Source organism: Propithecus coquereli, unplaced genomic scaffold, assembly GCF_000956105.1.
Source record: "Propithecus coquereli isolate 6110/MARCELLA unplaced genomic scaffold, Pcoq_1.0 Scaffold444, whole genome shotgun sequence".
Taxonomy (NCBI): Eukaryota; Metazoa; Chordata; class Mammalia; order Primates; family Indriidae; genus Propithecus; species Propithecus coquereli.
In genome coordinates, this window is record NW_012150219.1 from 1314750 (window position 1) to 1327330 (window position 12581).

A 12581-nucleotide genomic window follows, 5' to 3' on the forward strand; every position below is an offset into this window, starting at 1 on the left:
GGAAGCATCCTCTTCCCATTGGCCTTTGCCTCCTGTTAAATGATGGTGTAATGCCTGACCTGCTGCAGCCATTTTGACACCAGGAGGGAAGACCTTGCCAACATGCTGGGGATGGCGGAGCAGAAAGACAGAGGGCCCGCGAGTTCTTAATGACACTGTTGGAGCAGTGAGTGAACCAATCCTAGAACTGACCTCCCTCCAGATCTCATTACGTGAGACAATATATATTGTTTATGCCACTTCTGGTGGGGTTTTATGTTAATCAAAACAAAAATGATCCTACCTGTTCCAACTTCAAGAAGTGAGGAAAGCAAATTTCAGAGCAATATCAATAGCATTTGCTTCTCAAAGTTAATGGTGTGTATGTATAGAGAAAAATCTGGAAGGATAGATGCAAAGGTTTAACGTTGGTTCTCTCTGAGTGGAAGGATTACAGGTAATTTTTAAAATGTTGTTTATATAATTTTCTATTTCTTTCATAAAGAACATTTATTAATTCAATGATAAGGAACATACATATTATTTTCACTTTTCAAAATATGATTATAAGGCCAGGCAAAGTGGCTCATGCCTGTAATCCTAGCACTCTGGAAGGCCAAGGCGAGAGGATCGCTTGAGCTCAGGAGTTCGAGACCAGACTGAGCAAGAGCAAGACCCCATCTCTACCAAAAATAGAAAAAATTAGTGAGGCGTGGTGGTGCACAACTTTAGTTCCAGCTACTCAGGAGGCTGAGGCAGGAGGATCACCTGAGGCCAGGAGTTTGAGGTCGCAGTGAGCTATGATGACGCCACTGTACTGTAGCCCATGCAACAGAGCAAGACTGTTGGGGGATTCTGAGGCATAAATTCATTATTTTAAGTAAAAATAAAAGGAAGAATTGAGCATTTATTCTACCTTTCTTAAATTATACCACTGGTAGTCAAACAGTAGAGGAGGAGAGTTTCTTTTTAACTTAAAAAAAATCATATTCACAGAAAGTTGCAAAAAAATAGTACAGAAAGGTGCCATGTACCCTTCACCCCGTTTCCCCGGTGGTAACACCTTGCACAACTGTAGAATAGAATCACAACCAAGAAACTGACATCTGCACATCCGCAGGCCTTGCTCAGATTTCATTAGTTTCATTTACTTTTTCTTTCTTATGTTAATCTTCCCACATTGTTAAGATTTCACCAGTTTTACAGGCATTCATATATGTATCTGTGTATGTGTTTTTAGTTCCACACAATTTTATCACATGTGTAGATTCACATAACCACCACCACAGGGAAGTTTCTTTTTATAAAAGTATTCCAGTTGCCAAACAAAGGAGAAATAATAGAATTGGAACATCTCCATTTTGCAACTTCCAGTGAAATAATGGATCTAAGTAGGAAGCAACAGCCTTACCAGCTGTTGTTAATAATTCCCCAAAGGGAGAGAACTCAACATTATATGCCTCCCAGTGAAAGAATACATCTATCGAGTATTCTTACCAAAAAGATCAAACCCAAACCTGAGCAAACCTCAAGAGCCAAGTACCATGTGATACACCACATTAACAGAATGAAAGACAAAACCACATGATCGTCTCAGCTGATGCAGAAAAAGCATTTGACAAAATTCAATACCCTTTCACGATAAAAACACTCAACAAACTAGGAATGGAAGGAAACTACCTCAACATAATAAAGCCTATAAATGATAAACCCACAGCCAGCATCATACTCAATGGGGAATGACTGAAAGCTTTTCCTGTAAGATCAGGAACAAGGCAAGATACCTACATTCGCCACTTGAATTCAACTAGAAGTTCTAGCCAGAGCAATCAGGTAAGAAAAAAGAACAAAAGACATCCAAATTGATAAGGAAGGCATAAAATTACCTCTATTCACAGATGACATGATCTTATATGTAGACAACCCTAAATATTTCATTAAAAAACTGTTAGAACTAATACATAAATTTAGCAAAGTTGAAGAATACAAAATTGACATACAAAAATCAGTTGTTTCTATACACTAACAACAAACAAACTGAAAAATTAAGAAAATAATTGCATTTACAATAGCATCACAAAGAATAAAATACTTAGGAATAAATTTAAGCACCAAGAAACACTTGTACACTAAAAACTACAAAATGCACCTGTAGTCCCAGCTACTTAGGACGCTGAGGCAGGAGGATGGCTTGAGCTTAGGAGTTCGAGGCTGCCGTGAGCTATGATCATGCCACTGCACTTCAGCCTGGGCGACAGAGCAAGACTCTGTCTCAAAAAAATAAAATAAAATAAAACTCCTAGAAAAAAAAAAAATAGAGGAAAAGCTTCATGACCTTGGATTTGGCATTGATCTCTTAGATAAAATACCAAAAGCACAGGCAATAGAAGCAAAAGTAGACGAATGGGACTACATCAAACTTTAAAACTTCTGTACATCAGAAGAAATGAGTGAAAAGATAACCTACAGAATGAAAGAAAAGATTTGCAAATCATGTATCTGGTAAAGGATTAATATAAAGAATATACATAGAACTCCTACAACTCAAAAACAAAACAAAAAAAACCCACAAATAACCCAATTAAAAAATGGGCAAAGGGCCAGGTGCGGTGGCTCACGCCTGTAATCCTAGTACTCCGGGAGGCCAAGGCAGGCGGATTGTTTGAGCTCAGGAGTTCAAGACCAGCCTGAGCAAGAGCGAGACCCCGTCTCTACTAAAAATAGAAAGAAATTGATCGGACAACTAAAAATACATAGAAAAAAATTAGCCGGGCATGGTGGCACATGCCTGTAGTCCCAGCTACTTGGGAGGCTGAGGCAGAAGGATTGCTTGAGCCCAGGAGTTTGAGGTTGCTGTGAGCCAGGATTGTTATCCTTGGCACTCTAGCCTGGGCAACACAGTGAGACTGTCTAAAAAAAAAAAAAAAAAAAAATGGGCAAAGGACTTGAATATCATTTCCCCAAAGAAGACAGACAAATGGCCAACGAGCACATGAAAAGATGCTCATCGTCACTAACCATTAGAGAAATGAAAATCAAAACCACAGGGTGTCACCTCACCCCCATTAGGAGGGCCAGTGTAAAAACGAACAAAACCCAGAAAATAACAAGTGTTGGCAAAGATGTGGAGCAATTGGAAGCCTTGTGCACCGTCGGTGGGAACGTGAGGTGGCGCAGCTGCTACGGAAAACAGCATGGAGGCTCCTCAAATAGTAAAAATAGAACCACTCTGCGCCCGGCGATCCCACCGCAGCCTCCTCTGCCTCCTCACAGGGCCCTGCGATGTGTTGCCAGCACGTCTGAGACCCCGGGCCTTATTTATGCACCGAGCTCCTCCCCAAGTTGTTACTCCCTCACACTCCTTAGTCACCGAGCTGCATTCTTGAATCACACCCTTAAGAAATGTTTGTTTCTCTACTTTTGTACAATGTATGCAAATAAACAGTAAGAAACTGGAGGGAGGGACAGCAACTACCAATTTCTTGGAAATTGAGAGAACAAAGGAACATGCTCAATGACAGACTGAAATAAGGAAAATGTAGACCCTGCTCTACACAAAGAAATTGCTCTAAAGGACAGTTTCTTTGACAAATACACACATCTCAAGGAAAAAAAGAAAGACGGGGCACCTATACTCAAAAGGGGCAGCCTATAGAGAACAGGTGATTTAAAGACCTATCAACCAATTGCAACGTGGGGAACTTATTTGGCCCTGACGCAAACAAACAGGGAAATCCATATCTTAAAAATATGAATTTATAAGACGACTGGACATCTGGACATTGACTGGATATTTGTCAATGTTAAGGAATTATTTTAAAAAGTAAGATGTGATGGTAACGTTGCCTTAGTCTGTTCAGGCTGCAAAACACCATAGACTGGGTTGGCTGAGGGCCTGATTTGTTATTTATTTATTTATTTTTGAGACAGAGTCTCCCTCTGCCGTCCCAGCTCGAGTGCCGTGGCGTCAGCCTAGCTCACAGCAACCTCCAACTCCTGGGCTCAAGCGATCCTCCTGCCTCAGCATCCAGAGTAGTTGGGACTACAGGTCACCCAGCCACCTCACCCAGCAAAAAAGCTTCTTAAAATGGGCAAATGGGGAAAAGGTGTGGCTTAAACAAGGTTTAACGAAAACAGACCTGGAGGCAGGCAGAGTAAGCAGGCCATCGCAGCAGCTCTCCCGGCATCAGGCCGGCCCTGTCCAGCCACTGCTCACCCCCTTCTTCACTTGGCTCCCCTCGGTCTCAGACAGCCTCTCCACCCCCGGCGTCACAGCGTTCCAGCCAGGAGGAAGGGGCAGGCTGGGAAGGGCAACCTCCCTTCTTTGAAGGACGTGGCCTAGAAGCCAAACGCACGTTTCCACCCAGGGACCATAGTTACACGACCATACCTGGCTGTGAAATGCAGTCTTCATCCTGGATGGCCGCAGATCTAAAAACTAGGGCTTTTAATACCAAGGGAGAAAGGGTGAATGGAGACTGGGTAAGATTCCGTGTCTGCCCGAGTTCTCAGCCCTCTGAGCTTGGTAATTGGGCTGTGCTGCGTGCCAGATCGGTGCTCGGCATCAGAGCTAAGGCTGTACAGCTGGTGGACCTGATGAAGTTTAAATATGCTTGTCATTTACATTTACAAATTAAGCAATCTGCTCTGAAGCTGCTGCTCCCCTTTGGACGTGGGAGCGAGCATCTGGCTTCCTCTCCCTCCTGGGCTAGGTGTGCATCTCCCGGAAGCCACTGCTCCTGATAGCCCAGGTGGCAACGCCATTTTCTAAGACGTAGCTAAATGCAGTCTCAGCACCTGGACTCGGGTCTGGCCGAGGCCTGGATGTTTGTTCGGCCAGTGCACGAAACGGAGAAACCTACCCAGGCTCTGCCCCGACAGCCGAGCTGCCTCCCGGGGTCCGCGCAGCACAGTGGTGAGCAGGTTGGGCCCAGGCCCTGCTGGTGCTGAAACCCGGGCTGCACAAGCCGCAGCTGCTCTTCTCCCTTCCGTAAGACTTCTGCCATGTGTTTTGCTTTTAAGTCAATCCTCATTTTAAAAAATACCTTAGATTGATTTTTTTAAAAAAATCTATCACTACCATAAATGGAAAAGTACTATGCCTGCCCTAGATAAAAGTAACTGAAAACCTGGCTAAGATCCTGCCAAAGGCTCTGAGCCCGATGCCTGTTTTCTCTTTGTTAAAGACAAGGTAGCATTAGACCCACTTCCTCCTCGAGACAGTTAAATGGATGGAAAGAATAAAAAACGGAATTAATTTTTTATAGTGTCTTTCAGTGTCATTTAACACCTCTCAGTCACCACCAACAGTCATTTCTCCTGGAGTATACAGCCCCACCCTAGGGAAACGTCTGAATTCTGCACCTCTGGGTCCCCATCTGTAACCTGTCTTCTAGGATGACTGAGACTATTCTATGAGGTCATGCATGCGAAGTCTCAGCGTACAAAGCGCCTGGCTTACCGTACAGCACTCAAATGCTGGCTGCTATGTGTTAGTTTCACGGAGGCGAAAATTTGAACCCTGTCATTAAGGAACTAAATATGGCTTGAGCAAAAAAAAACAAAAACCAAGGAACCAAACTTCAAAGATGTGGGGATGGGGGACATAAAACCCCAAACACTTCATTTAACAATGGAAGACACTTTATTATTAATATTTTTTAATCATCTCTCAACATTTCAACTCTTGGTAGAAATCAAATGCAAAACATCTGCATTTTTAAATTAGCATATATTTAACTATCTCAATCACAGCAACCTCATACAGTAAGATACACACCAAGGAGCATGGTTGTAGTATTTCCTATTCCAGCCTATGAACACAGTATTTCCGTGATGATAGGTACACTGGACTGTGTCCTCCTAGGATGAGTTGTCATTCCTGCTTTCATCCACTGTGTAAGTTACGTGGCATCACGGTTGGTTAAAAGAGTTAGTTACTATAATGCTGGAGCAATCTGGAAATGGAAAACTAGAAAACTAGAGCTCTCAGGAGTGGGCCAGGCATTGCGGTTCTGAAATGTGAAGAGGAAGAACATCAAAGATGAATGCCCCAGATAGGCTGGTCTTAGTAATAAAGTCGGTTGAAATTCAGCTTAATATACACATTGTATATCTACATGTGATCTACCAGATATATGTAAAAAAAGAGCCATATAAGATTTGGAAAACCTTAAAATCACTCAACTGAGTTGGAAGAACATCAGCAAATTCACAGTGGCCTCAGGATTCAGCCAGATTTAAACTCACTCAAGAGCTGAATACCTCCTTCTCCCAGAAAAACCCACTGCATGTAAATCTCTTAACATAGTGTACGTCACAAACACTTATGGCTAAATATATTATTAGTTCACAAGGAAGCGGCTTTAAACTCTTGCCCCACTCCTGTTCTGTACCCCAAAAGAAAAATCCAGGGGTTGGTAATTCACAAGAGGAGTTGGAGGGCCCTTCAGTTTGGAAGTGCCTAGGCTCAGCTGAGTATCTGAGGAGCTGTCTGCCTGACAGGCACGTGCCGGCTCCTGCCCAATTTTAGTGCAAAAAGATCGCAAATGTCGCTGCAGACAAGTCCTGGAAACTGGTGAAGAAAAGAGGACTGAGATGGAGGGGTGGCGGGAATCCCAAATTATTTTCCTTCCGAAATGAGACTCAAGAAGTTTGGAGTACAAGGTTCAAGCTCAACAAGTGCCAAAGACCAGGGCAACAGATCCGAAGGGTCCCTGAATCGCCACCAGGTATCACAGTCTGCAGGCACACAGACCTCGACGCCTGCTCTGACCCCCTAAGTGCACATTGGAGGTAGGTGTCTAGATATTTATTGTAGGGAAGACAGTGGCTTTCCACCAACTCAAGAAAAAGGGACTTCGTCTCTATTCCTCCCCCGCCCCAAACTCTCCACTCTACCCTCGCTCGGGCTGTAGTGAGTGGAGGAACACAAAATGAAAGGCCATAAGGCCCTCCCTTGGAAGACTAAAGAACCCAGGACATTTTCATAAATAGCTACATAATTAATTTTTTAACCACTTTGAAACACATGGCAAGTTGAATATTTATTTAAAAATAAATCTTAAAAATATCTATTTACAGTACAGTAAGAGGGGCATGTGCAAACAACAGAAAGGGAAAGTCAGTCCCGCTGTGGGAAGTCCACACTGCAATGTGTTGGAGCCACGTTCACAAACACCACTGGCCGACTGTGCTGTGGTGGTAACAAGATGACAGTCAGCTAACACTGGACTCGGTTCACCTTTGACACCTGGAGAGGCAGGAAAGTCAGGGTGCGGGGAGTCCAGCTGGGAAGGGGGCGACCAAAGGATAAACCATTGGGAGAGGCCCAGTGTGGCAGGAGGGCTCATTTCACAAGCCAACAGGCCTCCAGCTCGCCACTCCAGACAGGCGTTCCACCTGAAGGGCCCTTCCCAGTCCAAGCTGGCCTCGCGGTGGGAGGAGCAGGCGCAGCGAGAGTCCCAGAGATAACAATCCTCTTTAAAGGAGAGAAAACCCAACCGAACGGGGAGTGATCAGCAAAAACGAACCTGAACGGAAGTGCTACCCTCTCCCTTGTCAGACGACAAAGCAGCCATCAGTTGAAATATCTGAGTCGCTAAGTGAACTCCCACGTGGATGCAGCTAGCCCACGATCCCCACCACCTGCATGGTCAAGAGCAGGCCTCCGCTTCTGAGATCAACACGTTAATACTGCTTCACCATGAAACCAGGTCAGTGGTGTAGCCCTTGTAGCAGGGAGGCGCAAGGTCAAGTCTATCTGTACACGAAATGGGAGAACTGGGTGGACTTGTAGTTCAGCTGGTTGTTTGGCATGAACTTGTGTAGCTCACTCTTTTTGCAGCAGGGGTCGTAGTGGTAGGCGCTGAGGCAGGTGTCGCAGGAAATTTTTGAACACTGGGTGCAGGTGTTGGTGGCGCCTGGGCGGTTGCAGAAGCCACAGCGGGAGGTGGCTGTGGCGGAGGGCTTGGGTTTTGGGTGGAGGTGTGGCAGCCGGTCGAGGCCCTGACTCTGGCCTGAGTACTTCTCTCGCAGAGACACCCCGTGGGCCAGGCTGTCATGGGCAGAGGCCTTGCTGGGGAAGACGCTGGGCTTGGAGGCCGGAGGACACGTGAGCAAGCTGTCACAGCGCTGGCAGAGGGAGGAGCTGCAGGACAGGCCGCAGTTTTGGCACTTGGATAGGGCGGACTCTTTGGCAGGGGGCGAGCGCTTGTGGTAGAGGGAGTGGGCATCGTTTCTGAGCAGCCACACATCTGGCCGCGGAGCATCCTGCCTACGGTAGGCAGCCCTGGGTTCCGAGTCTGTGTACAGATCCACGTCATCCTGAGTGGAGAAGTACGTGCTGCGCAGCAGGCCGAGGCCGTTGTTGGGGGAGGCAGGTGGAAGGTCATCCGAGGTGCCATGGGGGGAGCTGGACATGGTCAGGAGTGAGGGGGACGGGCGGATGATCTCGTCCTTGAGGTCGTCCCCCAAGTCTGCTGCCATGGGCTCCTTCCGAAGGCTTAGTGAGGCCTTCAGGGGAGGCTTCCTGCTCTCCCAGTAGCTGTCGTAGGCATCCACCGACCTTGAGGGCTTGGTCACACGGGGCTTGTAGTAGTCCTTTGCCGCCCGCTCGCTGGCCGACTTTTGGAGTGCGACACGGGCCATTGAAGTCGCCAGGTGCTCCCTGCCCTCGGCCCGCCGTCGCAGTGCATCTGAGCAGCCGCGAACGTCCTCTGTGCTGCTCCTGCGCTCGCTCACGACGTCCAGCTCAGAGTACCCCTTGTCCTTCACTTGTGAGTGGATTTCTAGCATCTGCTCACACTCGACTTTGGCCAGAAACAGCTCAAAGGAGACCATCTTCACCTGGACAGTCTCCACGAGCTCTTTGAGCTTGTACGCAGTTCCCAACTCAGGCACGTAGCCCATGTAATTCAGGATGGCTCGGATGTCCTCTTCCAGTAACGTAGACTTGACGTAATAAACGAAAGGGCCAGTGTAGGTCTAGAAGGAAAGGAGTAGAAAAAAGGTGGGATTTTCTCTTGGAGACCCACACCAGAGACTGTCAAAGCAAGGGACATCCGAGTCTAACATGGAGCGTGTAGGGAGAGGAAAGGGAAGGCAAGGATCTCAGGAGCTTCTCACTGTAGAAGGCGGAAGCTCACGCTCACTACGAGCTCAGAGTAAGGTGCGGGAGAATTACCCATCAGCTCCTTTCTTAAACGCAGGGAACAAAAACACGTCTGTGTGGGGCACAAAGGCCCGGCTCCGTATGAAGAGGCAGCCAGGGCAAAGGCAGGTGCCTAAAGGGGATCAGATGATAGGCAGAATGCCCAATGAGCAATGAGAACATTCCCTTCTGGCACCTCGATGAAGGGCTGAATAATATGTCCAACTTGAGAGCCTGACTTGGCGGACACTCTCCTGTGCCGTCCCCGCCAAGGAATGACTCCGAATCCACTCTGCTCCTCCCACACTGCGTTACCACTTAGTCCACACCACCTCTCCGCTGGCTTGGACATCTGAGAAGCTTCCTGACTGGTCTCCCCACCCCGCCCAAGCTTTTCTACAGTCTATTTGCCATACAACAGCCAGAAAGATCCTTTCCAAATGTAAACCCCAGCACTGCCTGCAGCCCAGCCCACTCAGAACAAATCCACTCCCTTTGCCCTTGGCTACCGGGCCCTGCATGACGTGGCCCCTGCCTTCCCAACCCTTTGGCTCAAGATGTGGGAGCCAGGGGCAGAAAACCAGTTCAGGGATGACACTGAGAGGAAGGCAAGGTGGGGAGCCGTGGCGGTCATTCTGCTTCTTGTCCCAAAGGCAGTGGGGAACCTGGGAGGGTCTGAGAGCAGAGGAGGGATGCGATCGGACTGGTACAACCCCTCTCAGAATCATCTGGAAGCAGCAAGAAGGGAGAAGGAAGAGCAGCATGGAGGTTACTCCCTGGACCTCACCTTGATGCTTCGGAATTCCTTCTTCCACGGGTAGAGGAAGAGGTTGATGCCCACGGTTTCCAGCGTGCTGAAGGCGCAGTGCAGAGCCCGCAGGCTGGAGGAGCTCAGCGAGCGCAGAGAGCTCTCCACCACCTCATAGAACTGGATCAGCCGGAATCGATAAAAGGGATCCACCTTGTGCAGGCTGAGCAGGGTCGAGGCTGCCACCCGCAGGTATTCATCGCTGCCAGGCCGCTGCTTGCTGGGGGTGGTGTCCACTTTGCCCTCATGGAACTGCACGTACTTTCGAAATAAGTCATCCTTGTATTTTGCATCCATTGAACTGGGCTTCCCCATCCGATCAAGGGGGGGCTACCTTATCTCCTCCATGGCTTCTGGTTTAAAGATGGGGACATCGCTAAAAGTACTAACATGCTGCCACCTGGACCAGCGGAGTGCTCTAGAAGGAGAAGAAGAAGCACGTCATTCCTCCAAATGGTCCACACACCAGCTTCTGACCGCTGAGGCAAAACAAAAAGCAGAACTGTCCTTAGCTACACTGGGCACCACTGGGCCCCTTTCTGTTCACTCGTTAACATGTTTATGGAACATGTTCTACGTTCCAGGTTATGGTGGAAACCAGACAGATATGGTCCTTGACTTTTCTGAGCTCACAAATGAAAAACGTGATTAATACTTCTGAAGACAAAGTTCACCGTTAGTATGATAGGAACACCTATCCTGGTTTTGTGGGGAGAAGGGGGAGTTTAGGAAAGCCCTGAGACAGTAACAGTTAGACCTGAAGGATGAGGGGTTGGTCAGGCCACAAGGCGGGGGAAGGGTAACAGTAGAGGAAGGCCCTGAACTAACCTCAGACGTGCCGAGTGCTTCAATCCTTCACCGCACTACCTCACTTAATCTTCTTAAACGACGCTGGGAGAGAGGTACTACTGTTATTCCCAATGTACCCACGTGAAAACTGAGACACAGAGACAGTAGAAAACGCCCAAGGTTACAGAACTCTGAACAGGCAGAGCTGAGATCCGAACCCAGGCAGTCTGGCTCCAAAGTCCGTGCTCTTGGCCACCACACCCTGCTTGTCTAAGGCAGGACGCTTGGCAGCGAGGCTGAGTCAGTGAGGGCAGGGGCAGGCTCCTCCTCCCTAAGGCCTTGAGAGCATATTCAGAATTTTATATTTTATTCAAAGAGCCATGTGAAGCCACTGGAGAGTTTAAAACAAGGGAAGAGCGACACAATCATACTTACAATGTAAAAAAGAGATCACTCTGGCTGCTGTCCCCTGGGAGTGCTTCTGTCTGCCTTTGATAGCCTGCACTCCCCTTTACCACAAGAGCGTCTTACAGTTCCCTGTTGGGAGAGGACAGAATGTTCTGAGCCGGGACATGCAGGATTTATACAATCTTGTCATCTGTTTAGCAACTTGTTAGCAGAACATGTACAGATCCAGCAAGATATATATATATATATTTTTTTTTTTGAGACAGATTTATTCTGTCGCCCTAGGTAGAGTGCAGTGGCATCATCATAACTCGCTGCAACCTGAATTTCTGGGCTCAAGTGATCCTCCTGCCTCAGCCTCCCAAGTAGCTGGGATTACAGGTGTGTGCCATGACAGCTGGCTAATTTTTCTATTCTTTTAGTAGAGACGGGGTCTTGTTCTTGCTCAGGCTGGTCTCGAACTCCTGAGCTCAAGCGATCATCCTGCCTCGGCTTCCCAGAGTGCTAGGATTACAGGCGTGAGCCACCATGCCTGGCCCAGATCCAGCACTATTCTTGCTGCCACAATGCTGGGAGCAAATCTGAGTTTATCAAGGGACATTGCCAGGGCAGGCCATGAGCATAGGGTCATGAACACAGGGTCCAAAGCCAGGCTGCCTGGGTGTGAAATCCAGGTCCACTTCTCCAGGTTACTTGGGCAAATCACTCAAGCTCTCTAGGTGTCAGTTTTCTCATCTGAAAAAGGGGGTTAATAATAGTGCCTCCAGCCCAGGGTTGGCGTGGGGATTATACACAGCCAGGATATAAAGCTGGTCACAGAGTGCCGGCTCCAAGTAAGCCCTTGACAGCCATTCCTGTTGTCTGAAGGTACTGTACCCCCAAGATGCCACGCCTTCTTAAGAAGGGAAGAGCACAGTGGGGCAAATATCTCCGACTGGGTGGTGGATGTGCATCTGCACACTCTCCATCCAGTTGCTCTTGCCCAGAAGCTCCCTGGGTGAGGGATCGTGATCGTGATCATCTCAGTAAGGTGACCTCAGTGGTGCCTGGGGCAGAGTATGTGCTTCTCAAATGTCTGCCGACTGTGGGAGATGACGAGGGGCAGAGAAAGACACTGCAGTAGGACTGGGACTGGGACTGACCTATAGAGGCCTCTGCAGATCTGTGCTCAGGTGAGGAGGGTCTAAAGGCCTATTAACCAGGCACCTGTCACAAGGTCAATAAAATCATCCTTGTCTCAAGGAGCCACTGGCTTCTCCACGGTTTGGGGGAGACCCCTGGGGGTATTAACAGTGGGGTGAGGGACGGGGTGTGCAGCAGAACTAGGGACACAGAGAGGCCACATTCTCCTACCCACGGCCCTGCTGAGGGAGCCCAGTCCTGCAGGGACAAATAAGCCAGAGGAGCACAGGAGGCAAACATAAATCCACTTAGGAGAAAATTCTA

General features: G+C 48.0%; 1 protein-coding gene across 1 annotated transcript; it reads right to left on the minus strand.

The window, feature by feature from the left end:
- Positions 1-7012: 7012 nt before the first annotated feature.
- Positions 7013-11187, minus strand: SPATA2 (spermatogenesis associated 2). Its single transcript, XM_012654698.1, has 3 exons — positions 11163-11187; positions 9918-10356; positions 7013-8964 (listed from the first exon to the last, which is right to left on the minus strand). The coding sequence occupies exons 2-3, from the start codon at positions 10251-10253 to the stop codon at positions 7738-7740; spliced, it is 1563 nt and encodes a 520-aa protein (XP_012510152.1). The 5' UTR covers positions 10254-10356; positions 11163-11187; the 3' UTR covers positions 7013-7737.
- Positions 11188-12581: the final 1394 nt, after the last annotated feature.